Source organism: Vigna angularis, chromosome 9, assembly GCF_016808095.1.
Source record: "Vigna angularis cultivar LongXiaoDou No.4 chromosome 9, ASM1680809v1, whole genome shotgun sequence".
NCBI classification, from domain to species: Eukaryota; Viridiplantae; Streptophyta; class Magnoliopsida; order Fabales; family Fabaceae; genus Vigna; species Vigna angularis.
The window spans coordinates 202,677-225,609 of record NC_068978.1 but is presented as its reverse complement, the minus strand read 5'-3'; the positions used below and the strand labels follow the sequence as shown (position 1 = coordinate 225,609).

Here is a 22,933-nt window from a genome sequence, read left to right as displayed (position 1 = left end):
ATTTGGGAAGCAAAATAATTCGAATAAATACTCATTGCTACAAAAAGTTCATCTATGAAATACAGGATTCAACATGATCCACATCCCCCAAAAATTCCAACCCTGTGAATCCAGAATCCACATGCCCTCAGGCATTTAATGTTCTAAAATAACTTTATTCTCCTAAATACATTGAAAGAGCAACGTTTCGTTTCTTATTCTCAATAAACAAACTGGGGATTGACTTAAAACACATGATTACAGCTAGACATGAAACTAGATCAAAAGCCAAACCAGCACCAAGAAAGGAAATAAATGTGATATGAATGAATCAAACAGTGAAATACGAGAACGCTGGGGACGTTGCAACCTGGTACGCTAGATTGCCTCTTAAATAGGATTAACACAATATTTGCGCAAACTACCGACATCATCTTCGTTCATCGGGTTTCATCCTCAAGGTTGCGGAAACCAGTAGATAGGTCCTTGTGTAACTTCTGAAATTTGGCGACCAAAGCAGCTTCACCTTCTGCCGGATCCTCAAATTTCTGAGACCTGCAATGGCAACAGATCAATAGAATAAGAGCTACTTAGTATGTCAAAATAAGTCATCATGTATAGCAGTACAACTACTCACACTAATCGGTAGAAGAGATCTCCCACACGATGTTTGATGAGGGAGTAAGTTATCCTCTGACCATCTGAACCAGCTCCCCTCTCTACTGCCTGCACATGTAGCCAGCCTAGATTAAATTTCTAAACTTTTGAACGCGATTTACCTATCTTTACTGAAATTTCTTCAGGCAAGAGTAATAATGCAACGAACTAAACACAAAATCCATCTTTATGTTTACATGGATTTTTTTTATAATATAAACAAAACTAAACCATTGTCGGACTTCTTAGACCATCCATACCTGATTGGCCAAATTGTAGAAATGGATAATGTTACGCATCATCCAAACAGACTTGTAGAAGGGACAGAATTTGTCATATCTGTCATAGCCACACAAAAGGTCGCAACATAAGAACAGCAAATAAAAGATAATATAATACATACTAAAGAAGTTAACCAATTACAAAGAAACTTACGGTGTAAAGGCATTTTGAGCAAGATAATCCTCTCTCAAAAGCTTTGCAGTTTCCAAGGTGATCTTATCTCCTTCAGCTAAAGCATCCTTGCCCACAAGCTGGAGTAAAACGCAGGAAATAAATTATCCAGTTATAGAACAAAAGGGGTATACATCCTAACAAATTTTCTGAACTACAAACACCATAATTTAGTAGCATTTAGTGCTCCACTCATGAGATTATGCATCACATTGATACACAAGTTTTGACTACATCCTAAGCACAGATGTAACAAACAATCAAACATAATAGAACCAACAAAAACATACCTGGACAATTTCATTCAGGTCATCTTCTCTTTGCAGAACTTCACGAGCTTTAGTCCTAATGTTTATAAAATCTGGATCAAATTGTTCGTAAAAGGATTCGAGCGCCTAAAGATACCAAAAACTAATTATTAATTGAAAAATTAAGGAACAAAGACACGAAATATATGCATACAGGTGTAGACAGCAGGAGAATGAGTTACTAAGTAACCAATTTCAGGACATACCGTTGAGTATTTTGAATAAGAAATAAGCCAGTTCACCGAAGGAAAGTGCTTCCTCTGAGCAAGCTTTTTGTCCAAACCCCAGAAAACCTGTCAATCAGCAAATATAAACTTATACAATGAATTGGAAGTCATTGAAGGATAGGTAAAAGAGGAACGAACAAGATGGATATTCATAGTGATATATTGGCAGACATTAGTCAAAACAACCTGAAGCTTATTGCTGACTTACAGTTACCCCTTTCACCCATATTTGAAGGTATAGTTTTACCTGAACTATGCTGAGGGTTGCAGACGTCACAGGATCTGAGAAGTCACCTCCAGGTGGTGAAACAGCACCAACAATTGTTACACTACCGGTGCGCTCAGGGCCTCCAAGACATTTTACTTTCCCAGCACGTTCATAGAAAGAGGCCAAACGAGCAGCAAGATAAGCAGGATATCCACTATCTGCAGGCATCTCTGCCTGTGAAAGACAACAGTATCATCAAATACACTGACCAAGGTCCATTCCTCATGTTTCAATCGTAATTGTATATAAATGGTCTAGTTTATACCAGTCGTCCAGAGATTTCACGCAATGCTTCTGCCCATCTAGATGTAGAATCAGCCATCATACTGACATTGTAACCCATATCTCTAAAGTACTCAGCTAATGTGATTCCTGAAATTAAATAAAAAATGCAGTACAGATGTCAAACTAGTCCATTATAAGGGAAAATTTAACAACAATAAAGCCAAATGAAAATTAACCAATATGCAGAATGTTTTTGACAAGCACAGATCTACAACAAAGTTTATTTCAGAGCAGTGGCTGAGATATGCAACTGAATTGAAATCCTACAAGACTTTCACAAGTCAAATAAATTATACTTGGCAATTCGAGAGAATTAGTATATATTAATTCTCAACAATAAATGGATGTTCCAGAGTTTAAGAGCTACAAAGTCACCTGTATAAATTGAAGCCTCACGAGCAGCCACAGGCATGTTTGAAGTGTTAGCCACCAGTGTTGTACGCTTCATGACAGATTCTTCCCGACCATCAGGTAATGTCATTGTAAGTTGGGGAAAATCCATGAGGACCTGAACAATTATTCAATTAGTTTGCCAACTGCAAAATAAGAAACACAGTAATTTGATACAGGTAACTGAAAAAAAAAACACATACCTCTGCCATTTCATTTCCACGTTCCCCACAACCAACATAAACAACCGCATCAGAATTGGAATACTGCCAAAAAAGGGGAAAGAAAAAATTAGATAATATTTATAAATAAAAAACCTTAATGTCTTAATGGGGTGTATTAGGTCGAGAGTTAACCCAAGCACAACAATACAGTTTCACCTCGGTGACTAGTTCATGAGTTTTAATCTCAATTCGAACTTCTTGCATATGGCTAAATACATCCCCAACCCTCCCAAAATTCCTCCAAAAAGCTAGTTAGGGTGTATTAAGTTTACCTTAGAAAGAGCCTGACTGATGACTGTTTTCCCACAGCCAAAAGCTCCAGGTATGGCACAAGTCCCACCAAGAACTGAGGGGAAAAGGGCATCAAGAACACGCTGCACAAAACAGAAGTCATTAGGCATGAAAATTATCACAATTATTACATCATGGATGAGACAATTGATAACAACTGAGTTTACCTGACCAGTAAGAAGAGGAGTATCAGCTGCAAGTTTTGATGCAACAGGCCTTGGGGTACGTACAGGCCAGGTCTGAAAATGGGTAAAGTACAAAAAAGGAAGTTGTAATGTAGGATATTAATAAGGAAGAGCAACACTTCAATTGAGTTACTACAATCAACAAAAAAATAACTAAAAACCTGAAGCATGGTGAATTTCTTTTTAACACCTTGAAACTCAAGTTCCAATACAGTATCCTGAAAATAATGGAAGGATTAAAATCATAGATTGCAGAGAATATGAGAAGCAACTGAATACGAGAATAGAAATTTTGAATAAGTATGTAAGTTTGGCAATTCTGCCATCATCAGGAAAATATGAAGAAAAGAGAAAGAGAGGCCGTGAATATCTCACAGAAAAATAGCACAATACATTAAAGGAAAGGAGTTAAAAAAAAAAAAAAACTAACCGTTATAGAATATTGGCCAGGGGGTGCAATGTAGGTAATCTTTCCCATGGCATCAGGAGGCAGTGCAATATGGTGTTGCATTAGAGTGTTCTCAAAAACAGTCTGCAACGGTAAATAATTCACAAGATTTAGAAAAACCAGATGCACAAAACAGGAACAACTTGCAAGCCAACCTAAAGGCAACAGAAACATACCGCATATAAATCTCCACCAGTTAATAGGTCACCTTCACCTGTCATCAGTGAAGCAGGTAGAATATCAGAAAAAAATGGTCCATGTAATAGTTCTGTTCAGTATAGAAATTAATAATAAAAAGAAAAATAATTTTATTTCTTAGGTACCAATTTTCTTAGGCTGAAATTCCCAAAGTGTATCTTTGTCAAGTGCTGGAACAGACACACCCCGAGGAATATAGACATCGCCAGATCTTTTAGCAATAGTTTTCAAAGGCCTCTGTCACAATAAAGAAACATTTAAGTTAGAAAGAACACGCAAAAAAAGGAAAACGTAAATCATCAATTGGTCAAAATATAGCAATTGAAGTGAGATAATCCTTAAATGTTTTGCTTAGGGGAAAAAGCACACCTGAATTCCATCAAAAATATTCCCCAATATTCCAGGCCCCAACTCCACGGACAAGGGCTGTTATAAAAAATACTGCTTATCAGCTGAAGTTCGCAGTAAGAATTTAAACATAAGAAAAAGGTATACGGAATCTAACCTTGTGTGTCCGTAACACTGGATCATTAACCATCAAACCAGCAGTTTCCTCATAAACTAAAATTGCAGAGAACCAAAGAGGTTTTCATTAAACACTAACAAAAGGCAACATAACGATAAAAAGAAGAAAATGCGGTATCCTCAACGAAGTATGCAGTTTCATAATTGCACCTTGGATGGTAGCAGAATCCCCTTCGAGACGAATGATTTCTCCAATGAGATTATCATGGCCAACACGCACCAGTTCATACATAGCAGCCCCAGCCATGCCATCTGCAACCACGACTGGTCCCGATACCTGTTTCCATTGGGAAAACACAATTTAGCATCCATTACCCCTGCGTTGAACTTCCAGAGGCCAAATAAAAAAAATATTAAGGAGAATGAAGAGTTATTAACAAGTGGAAATAAGTGGATCACATCCTCCTAACATCAAGGAATTATGATAACAGCATAGAAAGACGGAAAAATTGTAGAATGTAAGGTAAAACGGTAAAAAAAAATAAGAAAGGAAGAAGCTAAAAGAAGAAAAAAAGTTAGATCGGGTAGTAATTGAAGAGATTGAAGATGCAAAGGGACGGTGGTAGAAGAAAACGGTGCTATAATCAGAAATAAGTAATAGAGCGAAGGTGTGAAATTGAAGTGGTGCGCTGAACCGCGATCGAGCATGGAGTGAAGGCGGAGATCAACACGCAAAGCGAATAAAATGAGAACACAGTAGGCGATTGGGTTTGGATCGGATGGTGGAAACGTAGATGGCAGCGAGGAATTGATAAAATAAGGGAAGTGAACGAAGATAACAAAAAAAGGGTTAGGAATTGAGAAGTGGAGAAAAGAAGGAACGAACCTTGCGAACGTAACCGTATTCACTCTCCTTCTCGGAGTCTTCGAAGGTGGTCAAGCGAGCTCCATAAACGGCGGGCATTTTGAGATCGGAGATGAGTTTGAAGATCCGATGCGAGAAACGATCAAAACCCTAATGATTGGAAAGGAGAACTGAACGAAACTGCGTGAGATTGGGAATGTGAGAGAGTGATGAAGATGAAGATGACGAAGATGACAGTGATGTATGTATGTGGTTTGTTTTATTTGATCTGCTGCGGAGATGCACACACTATCGCACCACGTATGCTCTTTCCTTCCTCCCACGTCGCTCCTGTCCGCACATTACTTTTCACTCATTCTCTTTCTTTTCAATCAATTAATTAATAAATGCTAAGTAATGAATTATTTTCCCAGATTGGATTTGACCTTTTTGTCCTTAGTTTATATTAACTGAATGGGCCCAAAACAGTGGATATTGGGTTAACACGGGCCTTTTTTGGTGACAAGAAATATTGGTGGGCTATAGAGCCCATGAAAAGCAGAAGGGCCCAATAGAAGAATGGGAGTGAAATTGGTTGTATTGTTCGGCAAGGCAAGTAGCAGTACTTGAACCGGTTTGTTTTTGGTATTTTCTTTGTACAGACCGACATAAGCCGGGAAGAGAGAAGAGAAGAGAAGAGAAGAAGAGAGAGGATCGGGAAGGTGGTGGTTTGGGTTTTGCTCTGATTTTCATCGCCGAAAGGCAGAGAGAGATCTATCTTTGTATCTATGGCTCTTGCGGGAGTTGAAGTGAAGCATGTGGAGGGTGTGCCGGAGGAGAATTGCTCCGCCAAGCCCACCAAGCAGGGCGAGGGTCTCCGCCACTACTATTCTCTCAACATCCACGAGCATCAGCTCCTTCTCCGTCAAAAGACGCATAACCTCAACCGTCTTGAGGCTCAGCGTAACGAGCTCAATTCCAGGGGTCCGCTAACCCTAACCCTAGCCCTACTTTATTCTTTCGGTTTCCCTTATCTAATTCTATTCATCTTTCTTTTTCATTTCAATTCCGGCAGTGAGGATGCTACGCGAAGAGTTGCAGCTTCTTCAGGAGCCTGGCTCCTATGTTGGTGAAGTTGTCAAAGTGATGGGCAAGAACAAAGTCCTTGTCAAGGTCACATCCTCATTTCTCTCTTTTCTTTCATTTTTGGTCATCTTTCTTTAGCACTCTCCAATTATATTTATAAATATGAATCTCCTTTTGGTGTATGAGTGTACACTTAAATACTATTTTGCTAATTCTTTTATAGATCTATGTTTATATTTATGATCTCCTGCTTTTCAACTCTACAACATTTGCGTTTGCTTGGTTGCAAACTTTTTCCATCCTCAAGTATCACTGACTGTTGTTGGATTATTTAAAGCAATGTTTAGTTCTGAAAAGATGTATCAAACGACACTGCATCATTTATTTTCATCTGTTAGTCACAAACGTTTGACTTCATCGGATGGTTGGGTCTGCATGTTTATTTGTGAAATTAGTAAAATGCAGGATCAGAACCAAGATAAAGTGCTGATTTTCCTTTACTTTTTCTCAGGTCCACCCAGAAGGAAAATATGTTGTCGACATTGACAAAAATATTGACATTACAAAGATCACTCCATCCACTAGAGTTGCACTTCGCAATGATAGCTATGTTCTTCATTTAGTTCTGCCCAGTAAAGTTGATCCGTTGGTCAATCTGATGAAAGTTGAGAAAGTTCCTGATTCTACGTATGACATGATTGGTGGTTTAGACCAGCAAATCAAAGAAATCAAGGAGGTACACTGCATAGAGCTTTTCAATTTTATTAGCATTTAATGTTCAAAATCTCTCACGGGTAGGACCTGATGTTTCTATCAATCCATCTGTGTTTGTCCATGCATCACTTGTGTTATTTTCTGTATGGACATATTTTTCTGCGTATATATACATTATACATTAGAAAAGATCAGTAATTTTTTTGGGCCTCATATACGTGGTTAACTATGTAGGTTATCGAGCTACCAATTAAGCATCCTGAGCTCTTTGAGAGTCTTGGAATTGCACAACCAAAGGTAGTCCCTCAATTTGTAGTTGATGTTAAATTCTATGTCATTCAATCAGCAAACTTTGGATGTTAATTTTCTATTTGCTGAATCTCTTGAACACATCAAAGGGTGTCCTGCTGTATGGGCCACCTGGTACAGGTAAAACGTTGTTGGCTAGGGCAGTGGCGCATCATACTGACTGTACGTTCATAAGGGTGTCTGGTTCTGAATTGGTTCAGAAGTACATTGGAGAAGGTTCTAGAATGGTCAGGGAACTTTTCGTTATGGCCAGGTTTGTACTCATTGTTTAGGTTCCTTTGTTCTTCTTATCTGTTTATACCAAAGTAAAAAGGATAAAAACAAGAGAAATGCTAGCAATAGACTCTCTCGTTCTAATTGATTGAAAACCGCAAAAAAAAAAATAATTGTGGGGTTTCCCAATCATTTGATGAGCCTCTCTTTGTTATGTAGCTTTCAATAAACTTTAACTAATGCGGTAGTGTGTGTTTCTAGCATTCTTCTAAATATGAAGTCTCATTGGCTTTATGACTGTTAGTTGGGGATAGTTTTAAGAGGGGATGGGTTAACTTGACCCAGAGCAAAGATTGAAGCATAGTATCTTAGGTTTTGATTGTCAAATTTGGTCTTAGATGCATACAATGTATCAGGTGCTGATGGGATTCGGTGTGAGTATTGTCTTTTTTACAATTTCCACTAATAAGTGCATTTGTAAAGGGAAGGAAGGACATTTTTATTCTCCTTAAGAAGTTATGATTAACACATTTTATTCATAAACTTTCAATTTTGTTATTTGCTGACTTGCCTAATCAGTTTTCATATGTAAATATTATTATGCAACTCTTGTCTTCTTGACAGGGAACATGCTCCATCAATTATCTTCATGGACGAAATCGACAGCATTGGATCTGCTCGGATGGAATCTGGAAGTGGCAATGGTGATAGTGAGGTACAGCGTACTATGCTGGAACTTCTCAACCAGTTGGATGGATTTGAAGCTTCAAATAAGATCAAGGTAAAGGGAGTTGTATCTGTTATACTGTACTATTAAGGGAAAATGGGGGATTTTAAAACTAGTCTGATGTCCACTGTTATAAATAGAAACTTGAACCAGTTGAACATTTCAAATATTATTTACTGTATGTAGTGCATTTGAGATAACTTCACAATTCTTTGTGGAGGTTCTGAAGATAATTTTTCAAATTGTAGGTTTTGATGGCAACAAATAGGATTGATATCTTGGATCAAGCTCTCCTTAGACCTGGACGGATTGATAGGAAGATTGAATTTCCTAACCCTAATGAAGAGGTGTTCCTTTTTTCCTACATCTTACTTGTTAATATATTTGTAATGGGATAAAAGGTGCACCTGGTGCATTCATAACTAATATTCCTGAAAATAACTGTATTTGTTTATGCAGTCTCGGCTGGATATTTTGAAAATCCATTCAAGGAGAATGAATTTAATGCGTGGCATTGATTTAAAGAAGATTGCTGAGAAGATGAATGGAGCATCTGGTGCTGAACTTAAGGTATTTTGTTCATTTGCATTTTTCCCCATCTGCTATATGTCCTTCTTGAAGCAATTTGTGATGGTGTTGCTGATCTCGTATATTTATTGCTCAAGAGTTAGAATAAATAAAATGTGAGTTCGTTTGTGCCTAGATACCGTGAAAATGGTCAAAATGTTAGAAACGACTTTGATCAAATGGAATACATTAAAAATAGTGGTCCATTATCACATGAGAGTGTTTATTGCAGAATATTGAGCCACCAAGACAGACGATACAGAATGAGTATGGTATGCTTAGTGGACGTATGAATACAGGGAAACAGTAGCAAGAATAAACCACTGTTTTGTGATTGGGAGATTTTATAATGGGTTAGTAACAAGTTGAGATATTTGACATCGATTAGCATTACACAGGATGCTGAGCCTTGTATATAATAGTGAGATTTTATTACGATTTGACAAGAGAACCCATTATAATATCCAAAAAAATCAGCAATGCTGCTAGAATTGATGAGGAAATAAAACAAGTAAGCCCGAATGTAGTGTTTTTGTTACAGAATGTGAAACGAAATCGGTCATACATCATAATGAATTTAAGTATTTATAATAACGCAAGCGCAGAACAATTTAGTTTGTCAGTGTTTAAATCAATGAATTATTTCAGTATCTGAGCCTGACTAATACTCAAATTATGTCTCGTATTCAGGCTGTATGCACTGAAGCCGGTATGTTTGCTTTGAGGGAGAGGAGGGTACACGTGACTCAGGAGGATTTTGAGATGGCTGTGGCCAAGGTGATGAAAAAGGAGACTGAAAAAAATATGTCATTGCGGAAGTTGTGGAAGTGATTTTTATTTTATGTTTCTGGTGCACTTATCTTGTTAAGTCGGACAACAAAATCACCTTAGGGTTTCAATTTACGGTGGCATTGGTTTTTTCCTTTTGATTTAAGTTTACCATGTTATGTACCAAATGATTCTTTCCAGTTGAGTTTCTTCATTCTGTGTCTTCGTACTGCACACAACATTTATAGAGTATTTTACAAAAATTCTCATTAAAGACCACTATGTAGTCTAAACCAGTGAAAATAACTGATATATTAATAAATTTGGTAATGAAGATGATATAATATTAAGTTTTATACCATTATTTAAATATAATTTTTTAAGATAATTATTATGGAAGTTAATAAGTTTGTTATATAATAAGTTATAGTTAGTAACGATATATTTTTATGGTTCCTTCCAGGTTTGCAATTCTAATAAATTTTTAAATTAATATTAATTTATCAAATTCAAATTAATAAAACTCAAATGTAATATTATTTGGGAAATTTTAAATTAATTTAGTTGTAAATTTTACTAATTGATTAAAATGATTTTGAAGATTAATTTGTTAATTTTAAGGAAGATTATATTTTGTTGTTAAGAGCACAGTTGTTGAAGATAAGGGTATCACTGTTTTATATGGGAAACTACGTATATTCAATGTGTTCGTCTATTTAAAATATAACGATTTATTGTTTGGTAAGTTTTTATTATTATTTTAAAATTAATTTTTGGAATGTAAAGAACTTATGTGATTTTTAAGAATTAGTTATTTTCTCTACAGTTCTTTCTATAACATAAGAAACTTAAATACGTTTTAAGGCCAAATTACATATAGAATCAATGATAATATTATAAGGCAAAATTTATATTCACTAAAAGTATGGTTTGGACTCTTTCTCAGAAATGTTATAGATATGAAGATTGGAGAATACAAATCGATTCTTTTTTGTAAATACATCATAACTGTTTTATTTTCTATCACTATATATATTGTATAATTCTAAATTTTTTCCATCACTTTAGGTGGTGTAAGCAAATTATATGTCCCTCAAATATTTTTCACGAAATTATTTTATTTTCCTTTCTCAATAAACATATTTTAATTATTTTGATTATTTTTTGGCATGTGTGGTTCTGGGACCGTGAGTCACATTTTCATTTTTGTTAGTTTAAATGGCTAAAATTAATAATTACAGAATTTTAGCAACCTATTTAATCATTGTAGAACGTTAACATAAAATTAATCATCAGTCTCTCAAATTATACCGTTATAAGAAAAGGAAAATACTAATAATAGATCAAACATCACGAGTAATTTGAATAAAAATTTATTGTGTTGGTTGTATTGTATCATCCATCTTATCTCTCTGATTTCTGAGTTAATGCATAAATGAGAGTGGATGTGGTAGCCAAGTAGAAGCAGCCACTCAATTAACAAAAACAAGGGAAAGGTAATGAATCTAATTCATCCTTCATTCGGCTATGGATTCTTTGTGTTGTGTCATGTTGTGTGAAACATAGTATAGGTTGTCCTGTTTCTGCTGCAATGGAGCTGGCTTTTCATTCAGCCTTGTACCCACCGTCTCTGTCTTCCACTTTCACAACCAGAAGACCTAATTTCAATTCCCGGCTTTTGATTTTGAACAAACCTTTCACTGTTAGGAACTTCTCCGTGCCTTCTGCTCTGGTTCGTGTTTCTCACTCTTCCTTTCCACCGGTTAAGTTTACCATGGCATGGCAAGGCATTACAAGCCACTTTTTTGTTTGTTTGTTTTTGTTTTTGGGTTTATTTTAAGGCATATGATTCTGAATTAGAGAGCAAAAAGCATCTACTTCTGACCTCTGTCCAAGACACGCAAAGGGGTCTCTTAACAACTCCTGATCAACGCTCCTCTATTGAGGAGGCTCTGGTGAATGTGGAAAGCCGTAACATGGGTGACCCCATCAATCTGGCTAAGTTGGATGGAACATGGCGCCTCCAGTACACTTCTGCCCCCGATGTTCTCATTCTTCTCCAAGCTGCTGCTACACTTCCTTTCTTTGAAGTACATACCAATGCACTTTCAATTTCACCATCTCAAATCTATTGTCTATGCTTTCTTTATTCAACTTATCTTTGCACTCACCATTCTGTAATTAATGCAAGGTTTAGAGGTAAAAATGAATCTCTAACACCCTGCTTACCGTTTTGTTTCTTCATTTGCTTTCATGTTGAGATAGGTTGGACAGATCTTTCAAAAATTTGAATGTCGTGATCAATCTAATGGAGGTATTATCCGCAATGTTGTTCGTTGGAGTATTCCAAATTTGTTAGAGGTGAAACTATGCCTTCTTTTACTTTTTCCTGTCCTGTTTTCTGCTACTTCATAATACATGACAAAGTCCTAAAGTTCAGTGTTCCGGTACTGGATTGTGACTTTTATTTTTACTAGCATCACAGTTCGCTAGTCAATTATTTACTTCCTTTCTATTTCTACAATATTATGAAGAGGTTATATTAAACTCAGTTGGATATTGAATATGTTCTGTTGGAATTCTGGGTGGAAATACAAACTGTCTTATGTATTTCTGTCACTTATATTTTCTTTTATCTAATTGAAATTTTTACTGTCTACTCCTTGAAGATGCATTGCATAAAGGATTGCTTTTAATGAGAGATGAGTATACTTACATCCTAGGTGAAAAAGAAAAATTAAAATTAAAATTGGATAAGAACATTTGGACTTCCCCTTTGTTTTTTCTCGTTCTCTTGGAACATAAGTTATACTTTATGGTTTTAACCTTTGTTACAATAGGCCCAATGGATAAGTTCAAGATCTCTGTTTTGGTTGAAAACTCTAACTTCTATAGTGTTTGTTTTAAAGGGTTTGTTCAAATGTGAACCTCTCTTGCTAATTTGTTGGAAAAATGAAATTAGACGAAATACTTCAGCTTGAGCTTTGGTGCTCTCTCCATGAACCCAAAATTAATAAGTTCTTGTTCTTCTTCATATAGGAACAAGAAGGTGCTACACTGCTTGTATCCGCCAAGTTTAACGTAGTATCTGTCCGTAATATATACCTTCAGTTTCAAGAGGTAATAATTTTCACTGCTTGTATCCGCCAAGTTTAATTTTGTATGTGTCCGTGATATATACCTGCAGTTTCAAGAGGTAATCATTTTCACTTTCTTGAGCATTCTTTATACTACAGTTGAGGTGCAATATCTGTCTAAATAGATGCTGGGTTTTTTAGAATATACATAATTTCTCTTCTACGTAACTGGTTTGAAACTTATGGAATGATCATCCACATTAGTTTTGGTTTTCATTTTATGTTATAACATTTTTTCCGTGTTCTATTTCTGAATTTTATCATGCGGTTTGAGTCAGTATTTATTTCTAAAGAAAGTGTAAAGAGTTCAATGGAAATGCCAGGCTATTTCTGAACTAAGATAAAGAAAGGCCACTTACTATTGGTATTTGGGTATGAATATAATGTTTTTTCTTTAATTGGTCTGATGCTGTTATAACATTGGTCGAAATATGCAATTTATACCTGGCAGATCACAGTTCAAGATATAAATATTAGTGAAGAGCTGCAGGCTGTAATAGCTCCAGCAATACTACCTCGATCTTTTATAAGTCTTCAGGTAAGTCAACCTTAGGTTATGGTTGTATTTGGATGTTAATTTTAATGTGCCTATTCATGGCATAGGATGTGGATATCATTGACACCGGTAACTTATGTCACAAAGCCTGTTCTTTGCTCCAATCTTTGGTGCCATACTTTATGGGAATGATCCAATATGATTGTGATCTGCATGAGAACTAGTGCATAAGTCAAAATTGTTTGCTAACATATTTTGTTTATACAGTGAGACAGACAATGTTTATAGATTACACATAATTGTGTCTTTCTCCTGCAGATTTTGCAATTTCTCCGCACTTTCAAAGCTCAAATCCCTGTGAGAGATCCAGGAAGGTATGTCATACGGGCTACTTTATTGAGATACTGTGTTTTTTTTTGTTTTTTTTTTTTGATAAAAACATATATGATGATTTTTTTAATTGTAGGGAATCGGTGGGAGGACTATACTACCTCAGTTATTTGGATGATAATATGCTTTTGGGTCGTGCAGTTGGTGGAGGGGGGGTATTTGTTTTTACCAGAGCGCAATCTCTCTACTGATGAGCATTGGGAAGTTCTCAAAACTTATACTGTTTGCCGGCCATAACACTTAATGACCTTTTGTGGATGGGAGTGGACTCATTTAGAGCGAGAAATTGACCAGAGTCATATAGTACAGAAGGAGTTCTGGCTACTAAAGAAGGCTATTATATCCAGTTGTTGTGTTGACTTTATTTGAATTTCTTTTTCTTTATGTATATTTGCACTGTTTCTATTGAATTCGTTATATATTGGCAAAGTAAGAGGTGAGTGTTAGTTGTAGAATTGGAGATGTTAATATACGTTATACAACTTCTGGGAAGAGGATAATGAGCCTGATCCTGCTATGTACTGTGCAGGAGTCTTGTAATCATTTTACGCTTCATGAGATGGATAGTATTATATTGGCAAAGTCAGATGGTGAGAAAGTGGAAATGTTAATATAAGTTGTACAATTTGTGGGAAGATAAGGAGCCCTATCCTGCTATATACTATTGTGTCTTGTAATCATTTTACGCTGCATAAGATGGATAATATTATATCTTGTTAGTTTTATCTGTTATTATCTTATCAGGTTTATTTGTAAATTCTAGGTAGTAATATCTATAGATCATTGTTGGTATGTCATGTGGACCAGAAAATTAAAAAAATTGTATCAGTTGTTGGGACTACTGAGTGTGTACGTGTATCAATCAGATTGGTAGCTGATATCTTTTCAAATTCCAATTACGCATTTGAACAAGTCAATGAAAGCATCATTTAAACAAAAATTGTAAACAAAACATAAATCAGACGGAGGAATGATTTCATCACCAGGGCCCCAGTTAGCCCTCCTAACTATTACCCTTGTAGAGTATGATTAAGCCTGCAGACGGCCAATGGAATAGGGAAGATGGAGATGGGCACGAATATGGGAACCCATTCAGTCCATTCGCTGGAACTTGTGGAGAATTAAATAATAGAATAGTAGAGTGCTTGTGTTATCAGTTTGGGGTCTGACTGATTGAAAGAAAGAGCGACGGTGTGAAAAGTTGAACTGATGGACGAAGGGGATGAGGGAAGGGAGCAGAATAAGAGGGATGAAGAAGAAGAAGAGGTAGGTGAGATTGGGAAGATTCCTGATGATGTGTTGATAGAGATATTGGTGAGAGGGGGAATAGGAGAGTGGGAGCAGATAGCATGCGTTAATAAGCACTGGGCCAGTCTTCTCAGCTCTAATTGTGAATGCTTCTGGCAAGCTGCACTTTCCTACCATTATCCACTCATGGCAGTCCCTTCTCTCCCTCTCCCATGGCCAGGCCCCATTCCTCTACCCAACAACTCCAAGACCAGATTCACGGCTTTATACATTGCTCAACGCATCTTTGCTTCTCATCCTCACAATTTGCAACTACACCATCACTTTCACGAGATCGTGGGCCACACTTATCTCTTCTTGAAACACCAACTTCAACTTTTCATTATGCCTCCCCACAGTGGAATTCTTCATGGAACCATCATTGGTATGTGCTAATCACACTTCACTCTTCTTCTTCATACTTGTTCTATCTTTTCGTCACATCTCAACTCTTCTATTTATCAGATCAGTTCATTGCCTGCGGCAAGTCCCGAGAAATCGCCCACCAACTTGCTTCTCGGATTTGGCTTGCTGTCCTCCACAATTTGGACGACAACCACCACACATTTTCCATGCTTAAACGCCTTGCCCATGAAGGGGATGTAAGTCTCTGTCTTTCTTTCTGTTGCTCTGATAAAAAAAAAATCTGATTGGCAGAAGATGCAACCAACCAACACATGCTTTTCTTTTCTTTTCACTCAAACCTAACTTGTTTTTTCCTTATGAATTCCTTACTGATGTAATGTAATTAACTTCTTGTTCATTTCCCCTTCAAATGTTTTCTGCAACACATGTTTCTACACTTCTCCACATCTGTTACCTCTTTGTTCACCTCTCAACTTATCTTACATCTTGTTTCCATCTTATGCTTATACCATTCAAATGTATAGCGTGATTGTACATGTCATCATCTAAATTGAAATCACAGGTAGCAATTTCAAATGTGTATGTTCTCTTGCTGGCTATTTGTTATGTAATTCACCAGTCATTAGTTTGTTCATATGTTATGGTCATTTCCTTTGAATCGTTTTAGTTGTTATTTTGAGCAGGTTTTTCTTCCATTCCCTTATACCAGATCATTAGAAGTACAGTGGAGGGTGTTTGAGAAGCTTTTTACTGATTTTCGTGATTGCTTCAACCAATCAGATTATTATGATATGTTGGCATGTGCCAAAAGCAGGTTTCAGCATATACCATCTTCTTGGTTAGGTTACTAGCAGATACCAATGAACCTAACCTTTCTGCGGATAAAATGGCGCCTTTTTCTTTTAACAAAAAAAGTATATATCTATACCTTCATTCACGTATCTCTAGAATGGACCAGCTCTGAGATCCCAATTGATCACATCAAACGCTTTTGCTCCCATTTTTTTCTTGGTGCGTCCTTCGATTTCAAGGGTGATGTACTATTATATTTAGAATATAATTTAAATGTGCTATTGGAGTAAACAAATTTTCTAACATATCTAATGATTTGTAGTAATTGGAACTCTTGAGTTGTTTGCTTCTCCAAATCTTTAGTTTGTTGGGTGAGAAACTTTTGTTGAACTAACATTGCATAGTGGGAATTTAGCTTAAAAACTTCCTTCTCTAGTCATTGAGGTTATGGCATATTGCATTTTATAATAACTTTTCATGGTGATATGCATAAGGTTAGTCACTTCATCAGAAGTTTGATTCATAATGTAATCACCAGCTGCGACATTAAAAAGTATGTTTGTATGGCTTCACACATTTTAAAAACAGGCTTGTTTGAGTAAATTCATTAACTTCACGTCTCTTAAGCAAAACCTTTTACATCTCTCAAGCATCATATAGGAATTAAGATGCTCCTTGATGAAATATGGAAATGGTAATTTTAGATTGTGAAGACTCTAATGTGGAAAATATTGGAGTCATGCAGTAGTTGTTTTACTATCCATTTGTCACTTGATGCATTTATACTGTGTTACAAATCCCTAGAAAATCTCCAACAGGAACATAAGGGTTTCATGATCAAGTCTCGTGAATTGATGTTGTGTCAGATATCCCAACAAAGCGGGATTTGGTCTCTGTTTCTACGTCCAAGAGTGTGCACTAAACAAAGTTTGAAATAGATTGATCCATTTCCTGCATAATAATCTGCAAGGGTCCTCTGTTACTGTGTGAGAAGAATTGGTGGTGGTGTGTCTTGTGTTCCTCCATTGTTATATGGATTTTCCATCACTTTAACATCTAAGAGAAAGGCTAGCCAAGAGAAGATCAGTGTAAAAGAGGAAAAGAAATCGAATAAAAGAGAAAGGAAATCAATTAACAAAACGAGTAATAAAAGCACTTAATTTTGACAATTGTACCAACTTTACACTAATAAAATGGTTTTTTAAGTCTAAATATTGCATTGAGAAGAATTAGCAAACCATTAAAATTATAGAACATTTGATTATTCATTTAAAATTTTGAAAATAAATAAATAATTTTGTTTTTGAATAAAAAAATAGTAAAAGATAAAGACATGGTTAAGTAGTGTTTCATAAGCATGATTTCGTTTTAAAGTTTCAAAAAAGTTGTGATAAGAGATGAGATATGACTTTTGAAGATGAAATCGTGAAAAAAAAACACGTTTTCTTTGTGAAAAATAAAGTCATAAGAGTGAAAGATGACTTCCAAAGCATTACTTTCAATTAATCATGTACTTAATTTCTTATTGAGCGAAGTCAGCCCCTGTTAAAAATAATTATAACTTAAATCATTATTGGATGTGAGAACTTCTAAAAATAATTATAACTAAAAACGCTTGCAACAAATTCTTTGAAAAATAATTGAAATTGCAAATGTGTATAGTAACTTTTGTCTAACTAAGTTGAACTGAACTTCATTGGAATAGTAACTTTAGTTAAATTGATTTTAAGTTGAAATTATCCTTATATATATATATATATATATATATATATAGTTTTCATTGCAATTATTTTTAGAATTTAGAGTTTATTCAGTAACACATTGCCTCTGTTAATTTTAACTTTTTACTTATTATAATTTCTTTAATCAACTTTATGTTTGTTGTTTTTTAACAATTCACAACTACCCATTAAATTTTCCAATTTTTTTGAAGAAAAATAAAAAAAAAGAAACACTCTCACATCCAATATGCAATAATACCACAATTTCATAACAATCATAAATAAGCTAAAATTGTCGATGACAACTTTAATGCAAACTTATTTAATATGAAAGTCACAATATATTATAATGTTTTATTTTTAATATACATTCAACTCAAGTGATCATACATAGACACGACTTCGGTATTGCAAAACTCGCATCCCACTCACAATTTGAAATATTGTTTTACTCACACAACTTAGTTTATATGACGAAAGTCATCTCAAAATATGAAGATTTCTTCCTAACAAAATCGTGTTTCATGAGCACGACTTGACTTTTCTGATAATTTTTAAATTTTTTAAAAACTTAACCCAGATATATAATTTTGTAATAAAATTGATCCCTTGCGTAAAAAAGCCTTACTTATGGCTGGTGCATTGAGTATACGTGAATTATGGTTTTTGGACTAAATGGAATGATGAAATCAGAGGTCAACAAACACAAACATCTTTCTTCTACTTTTCAGCTCTGAAAAGACATTTATCCATTCATCTATACTACTTTATGAACAAAGCTAAGAGTTCAAAATGTTATCTTTGTTTTTGTTTTCCATTTTCATAAATTATTTGACTTTTTCAAGTTTTGATTAACGAAAAAAGATTTGATTTTGATGGGGTGATTAGGAGATTGGAAGAGATGTTAAACAGAAATTGAGGATCTTTATGACTGTGAAAACAAAACAAAATTAAAAACAACTTTTTCGCGGCTTTCTTACAATATTCTGTGTACGGTAACACTGTCTTCTTTTATTTCTTAATTTTTTTATAGGGAACAGTGCTGGCTCCTATTTCCATTTACAATAGCAAAACACATCATGTTTATTTTTATTTCTGTATTTATTTATGCTTATGGTGTCAGTTTTGCTTTTAACGTATACAAATCCTGCATTTTTAATTTATTGTATTGGGAAATGAAAGGAAAATGAAATGGGAAGAGAGAGATGAAATGGAATCAAACAAAACAAAACACACTGCTCACTGCACACTGCTCTCTGCCCTCTGCACTCTCTCTCACATTTATTGCATTTTTGTTTATTTTTCACTCTTCTCTTCGGCTCTCTCCGAGCTTAGGGTTTCTCTTTCCCCTGTTTCGGCTTCTGGGGTGCCTTTCCTCGTATGTTGTCACATTGATCTTCATATCAACTTTCCCAAATCCTCTGGTCAGTGTAAAATAATGTTTTTTTTTTCTGCCTTGTTGGTCATTTTCGTGTATGCATTGCATGTGGGTATGTAATGCAGTGCATGTTCTTTTTTTCTTTTTTTAGTTTTGGAATTGGTACTAGCTATTGTGTTAGTGTATCTTAGTCTTTATCATCTTAATCATCTAAAAATCTGACATTTTTGTCATCCGCTGTTTATTGTTGATGAGTTTCAGAAGTTGAATGTGGGTGATAACCACGGAGAGAAGTTGCCCTGTCGGTAGCTCTGATCTCTGTTAATGCTCAATGCATTCCTAGTTTTCTGCCAAAGGTATAAAGAATAGACCATCTCTTGCGTTGCATTTTGGTGGGTGGGGTTCATAATGACACCACTTTCCTTTTATCACCTTTTCTATCAAGGGGGGTTGTACTTTTGCTCTTTTTTTTCTAATGGTTGCTACTCCTCTACTAATTGATTCATTTCTGTCATCTATTTGAATTCAAAGGAGTGACATTTCTACGGTGCCATATGCTGGTTTGGCCATTTCATCGCTGATGTCTTGTCTTGGAACTTGGTACGGAATCTAGGAGGTTTTGCCTTTACAACAAGCTAAATAAAGGTTCTTTTCTTCCGCATAAGTTCTGCTGCGCTTTGTTGCTGATTGTCGCAGAGCTAAACTACTATTTCTTGGGTCAGTTATTTGTTTGGTGTTTCCATTGGATTTGATTGTGGGTTTTGGTCAAACATTTTAAAATATTGTGGCTGAGCTTCGAATAGTCTGTTTAGGAAAGTAAGGTGATAAAGCATGGAGTTTCTGAAAATGAAGAAGTTCAGAAAATCTCCGAAAGCGGATGGTGAAAAGAATTTGTCAGACAAGGCAGTGGCTGAGCCCGAGGAACCGAAGCTCAACGCTGACGGTCCTGATCAGTCTAAATCGGGAAATGCGGATTCTGCTGGTGAAGCCGAGGATGACGATGATTTTATTACAAATGAGGTTAAGAGAAGGTTGAAAGAATTGAGAAGAAACAGTTTTATGGTGTTGATTCCTGAAGAAGATTCCTGCCCGGAGGAAGGGGAGGATGAAGAGGAAGAGGGAGAGACAAGCTCAAATGAATGGAGGGATGTGGAGGCAGAAGGTCAGCAATGGTGGCGTGGTTTCGATGCTGTATTTGAAAAATACTGTGAAAGAATGCTATTATTTGATCGGATGAGCACTCAACAACTTAGAGAAGCTGGCAAAGGTAGATTTTTATTGTTGCTATCATTTTTTGTGAGGGTAAGCGAACAGTAAAAGAAAACAAAATCGGTTTATCTAGTCTTTCATGATGCCATCTCTGTATGTTTGATATGTAGCTAGTATTAGTGGTTGGGAATGCCAATTCAGTTTCTGCTCTGCGTTTGTTTAGGTGTTTTTGTCTGGACTTGTCACATGATGCACGATTAGGACAAAAATGCACGACTGATGAAAATTGACTCTTAATGTTCCTTTTGGGAAAAAACCAATATTAAACCAAGGAAAAGCTTCCATTTTTGTAAGCTTGGATTTAGCTATGTCTGGATTCAGTTTAGCTTACTTTTCATCGTCCCAGGAAAAAACCCAAATAGAATCGTAGTTCCGGGAATTGTGTTCAATGGTTGAATGTGCATGATCTAGTTTTATATGTAAAGCTCTCTGGTAAAAACCATGTTTTTGCCTCCCTTTTACCATTTGCAAATTGTAATTGCTGATAAAATGTAGTATTTCTGTTATGTTTGTGTTTGTCGGATCTTGTGATATGCTGCACCCTCTCACTGTGTCAGGTTCACAGCATACTTCAACTCCATCTCCAAGATCTGCATCAAAAAAGTTGGCTTCTCCCCTTCGTTGTCTTTCCTTGAAAAAATTTGAAGAACCTGATGATGAGACTGAACATCTTCAACAGCCGGAGAATGATCCCTACCAGGATATTGAAACAGCATATGTAGGTCAAATTTGCTTGACTTGGGAGGCACTTCATTGTCAGTATTCTCATATGAGTCAGAAGATATCTTGGCAACATGATAATCCTACCTGTTACAACCACAGTGCACAAGAGTTTCAACAGTTCCAAGTTTTATTACAAAGGTTTATAGAAAATGAACCTTTTGAGCATGGCCGTAGAGCTGAAATATATGCTCGCACTAGGAACAAACTGCCTAAACTGCTTCAAGTTCCTAATATACGAGGTGAATTTCTTGAAAATCATTCGAGTGTCATGGATACTACTGAATAATAATTAAATTAATAAATTGCTGGTTGCTTGTCAATGAATGTAATTTTGATTTTCTGGCTCTTGTGCTCATGCTTGTATTGGTGTCACTATAAGTGCTCAACTTTATGAATCTATTCAGGCTCAGATCATGAATTAACTGATGATTCGGAGATAAGAGTTCTTGCTCCTGATCTGATCAGGATAATTGAAAGCTCTATCCTTACATTCCATCTTTTCCTGAAAAGGGACAAGAAAAAGTCTAGTGGTACAACCAACCTGTTTGGAAATCACAACCAGCTAGCAACTCCTCTACACCAGATTCAGTCAACTCTTGAAAAGGTAAGTTTAGAATCTTTCCTTGTGATAAATTTGCAATTTTATAATATACTAGTAAACTTTTGAAGCACAGAGACAACTAGCTGGCATGGCGGGCATTGGCTCTCCCAATTTTAAGATTTTTAGACTTGGTAGTCACCAAAGTTTACCGTATATTCTTATCACTGTACCTCCCATCTTTTCCATCAGTTCTTGTCTATTTGACATGCTGTGTGGTTGATATTCAAGGCTTGCTACAAATGGCTCTTTAATATGCTTGTTCTGGTAGGAAAATGCTAATATCGATTCTTATCAGCAAATCTATCAACCATTGTTTCAGCGTAATGATTTTGTGCTATTTTTACCTTCTAATTAAAGTTTAAGAATGGTTATTCCTTGTTTCTTGCTTTTTATAATACAAGTGTAAGGCGGATTACTCTTGCTATTTTTTGTTTTTTTAAGTAGGTTGAGACATATAGGTGGTGGGTCAAGGAACTTTTTAATATGTGCAGAAATTTTAACTGATCAGAGATCACTCTTATACTGCAACCAAATATGGATCCAATTGATTATTTATTTTGCTTTACCTACTGTAAGACTAAGTTGTCTTCTAAATGCAGAAAGTAGTGAAGCTGAAGGAACTGAGAAGAAAGAAAAAAGGTTGGAAGAAGAATTGTTGGCCACTAAAGCATGAGGACATTCAGCTTTTGCTTGGGCTTGTTGACGTGAAGATGGTATCAAGGGTTCTGAGAATGACGAGGATGAGCAGGGAACAACTGTTTTGGTGTGAAGAAAAGATGAAAAAACTGGATTTATCAAGTGGTAGGTTAGAGAGGGATCCATGCCCCATCTTGTTCCCTTGCTAGGTTCGGATCAGTGTCAATGTACTTTAGTTCTTTCTTTCTCCTTGGATCGATGATTGTTGCCAACACAAAAAGTCATCAAATGGGCTTCTAGGATCTGTGATGACAATGAGAGAGCAAGAATGAATGGTTTTCTGTCTGTTATCTAAAATGTATGTATGTGCGTACTCTTGTTCTGTCAAAATTCTGAGTTTCCAAGTTGTTGTAACTCCCAATATAACAACAAACACAGTTGTCACTGATTGTTCTTGTTCTTGGTTCTTGGTTCTTAGACAAAATTTAATGTCTACAAAAATGCATTTTTTTGTCTGAAACGATTGGATGC

General features: G+C 35.8%; 4 protein-coding genes across 7 annotated transcripts; 3 read left to right on the top strand and 1 right to left on the bottom strand.

Moving 5' to 3' along the window:
- Positions 1-15: 15 nt before the first annotated feature.
- LOC108320634 (V-type proton ATPase catalytic subunit A) lies at positions 16-5,604 on the bottom strand. Its single transcript, XM_017552116.2, has 20 exons — positions 5,265-5,604; positions 4,589-4,715; positions 4,419-4,474; positions 4,283-4,339; positions 4,039-4,150; positions 3,892-3,929; positions 3,698-3,799; positions 3,429-3,485; positions 3,250-3,321; positions 3,064-3,165; positions 2,771-2,833; positions 2,553-2,685; positions 2,158-2,264; positions 1,872-2,066; positions 1,604-1,690; positions 1,380-1,484; positions 1,072-1,169; positions 897-975; positions 617-705; positions 16-534 (listed from the first exon to the last, which is right to left on the bottom strand). Exons 1-20 carry the CDS (start codon positions 5,340-5,342, stop codon positions 420-422), a joined length of 1,872 nt encoding a protein of 623 aa, XP_017407605.1. The 5' UTR covers positions 5,343-5,604; the 3' UTR covers positions 16-419.
- A 229-nt stretch (positions 5,605-5,833) lies between these two features.
- On the top strand, positions 5,834-9,869 carry LOC108320654 (26S proteasome regulatory subunit 8 homolog A). Its single transcript, XM_017552146.2, has 9 exons — positions 5,834-6,206; positions 6,298-6,395; positions 6,820-7,044; positions 7,257-7,319; positions 7,421-7,584; positions 8,169-8,325; positions 8,520-8,618; positions 8,731-8,841; positions 9,529-9,869. The coding sequence occupies exons 1-9, from the start codon at positions 6,011-6,013 to the stop codon at positions 9,667-9,669; spliced, it is 1,254 nt and encodes a 417-aa protein (XP_017407635.1). The 5' UTR covers positions 5,834-6,010; the 3' UTR covers positions 9,670-9,869.
- A 1,078-nt stretch (positions 9,870-10,947) lies between these two features.
- Positions 10,948-16,399, top strand: LOC108320684 (probable plastid-lipid-associated protein 10, chloroplastic). Of its 3 annotated transcripts, XM_017552193.2 has the most exons (10): positions 10,948-11,102; positions 11,178-11,338; positions 11,448-11,696; positions 11,872-11,967; positions 12,646-12,726; positions 13,195-13,281; positions 13,558-13,613; positions 13,706-15,301; positions 15,382-15,518; positions 15,966-16,399. In XM_017552193.2, the coding sequence occupies exons 2-8, from the start codon at positions 11,198-11,200 to the stop codon at positions 13,818-13,820; spliced, it is 825 nt and encodes a 274-aa protein (XP_017407682.1). In that variant the 5' UTR covers positions 10,948-11,102; positions 11,178-11,197; the 3' UTR covers positions 13,821-15,301; positions 15,382-15,518; positions 15,966-16,399. The 3 variants fall into 3 exon arrangements, with proteins under 3 accessions (XP_017407682.1, XP_052724565.1, XP_017407681.1); XM_052868605.1 differs by having other exon boundaries at positions 10,960-11,338; positions 15,387-15,518; XM_017552192.2 differs by having other exon boundaries at positions 10,960-11,338; positions 15,992-16,399.
- Positions 16,400-18,966: 2,567 nt separating this feature from the next.
- LOC108320597 (uncharacterized) lies at positions 18,967-22,850 on the top strand. 2 transcript variants are annotated; one of them, XM_017552054.2, is made up of 7 exons: positions 18,967-19,219; positions 19,435-19,529; positions 19,705-19,890; positions 19,986-20,440; positions 21,000-21,404; positions 21,570-21,769; positions 22,366-22,850. In XM_017552054.2, exons 4-7 carry the CDS (start codon positions 20,005-20,007, stop codon positions 22,609-22,611), a joined length of 1,287 nt encoding a protein of 428 aa, XP_017407543.1. In that variant the 5' UTR covers positions 18,967-19,219; positions 19,435-19,529; positions 19,705-19,890; positions 19,986-20,004; the 3' UTR covers positions 22,612-22,850. The 2 variants fall into 2 exon arrangements, with proteins under 2 accessions (XP_017407543.1, XP_017407542.1); XM_017552053.2 differs by having other exon boundaries at positions 19,977-20,440.
- Positions 22,851-22,933: the final 83 nt, after the last annotated feature.

Excerpts from the sequence above, each read along its gene's own strand:
- LOC108320634 (XM_017552116.2), bottom strand. The coding sequence starts at position 5,342 with ATGCCCGCCGTTTATGGAGCTCGCTTGACCACCTTCGAAGACTCCGAG. Across the intron at positions 1,170-1,379 it reads ACCTGAATGAAATTGTCCAG|CTTGTGGGCAAGGATGCTTT; the intron begins GTATGTTTTTGT and ends GTTTTACTCCAG. Across the intron at positions 535-616 it reads GATCTCTTCTACCGATTAGT|GTCTCAGAAATTTGAGGATC; the intron begins GTGAGTAGTTGT and ends TTGCCATTGCAG.
- LOC108320654 (XM_017552146.2), top strand. The coding sequence starts at position 6,011 with ATGGCTCTTGCGGGAGTTGAAGTGAAGCATGTGGAGGGTGTGCCGGAG. Across the intron at positions 7,585-8,168 it reads GAACTTTTCGTTATGGCCAG|GGAACATGCTCCATCAATTA; the intron begins GTTTGTACTCAT and ends TCTTCTTGACAG. Across the intron at positions 8,842-9,528 it reads CATCTGGTGCTGAACTTAAG|GCTGTATGCACTGAAGCCGG; the intron begins GTATTTTGTTCA and ends TCTCGTATTCAG.
- LOC108320684 (XM_017552193.2), top strand. The coding sequence starts at position 11,198 with ATGGAGCTGGCTTTTCATTCAGCCTTGTACCCACCGTCTCTGTCTTCC. Across the intron at positions 12,727-13,194 it reads TATACCTTCAGTTTCAAGAG|ATCACAGTTCAAGATATAAA; the intron begins GTAATAATTTTC and ends TATACCTGGCAG. Across the intron at positions 13,282-13,557 it reads GATCTTTTATAAGTCTTCAG|ATTTTGCAATTTCTCCGCAC; the intron begins GTAAGTCAACCT and ends TTTCTCCTGCAG.
- LOC108320597 (XM_017552054.2), top strand. The coding sequence starts at position 20,005 with ATGGAGTTTCTGAAAATGAAGAAGTTCAGAAAATCTCCGAAAGCGGAT. Across the intron at positions 20,441-20,999 it reads ACTTAGAGAAGCTGGCAAAG|GTTCACAGCATACTTCAACT; the intron begins GTAGATTTTTAT and ends TCACTGTGTCAG. Across the intron at positions 21,770-22,365 it reads TTCAGTCAACTCTTGAAAAG|AAAGTAGTGAAGCTGAAGGA; the intron begins GTAAGTTTAGAA and ends TTCTAAATGCAG.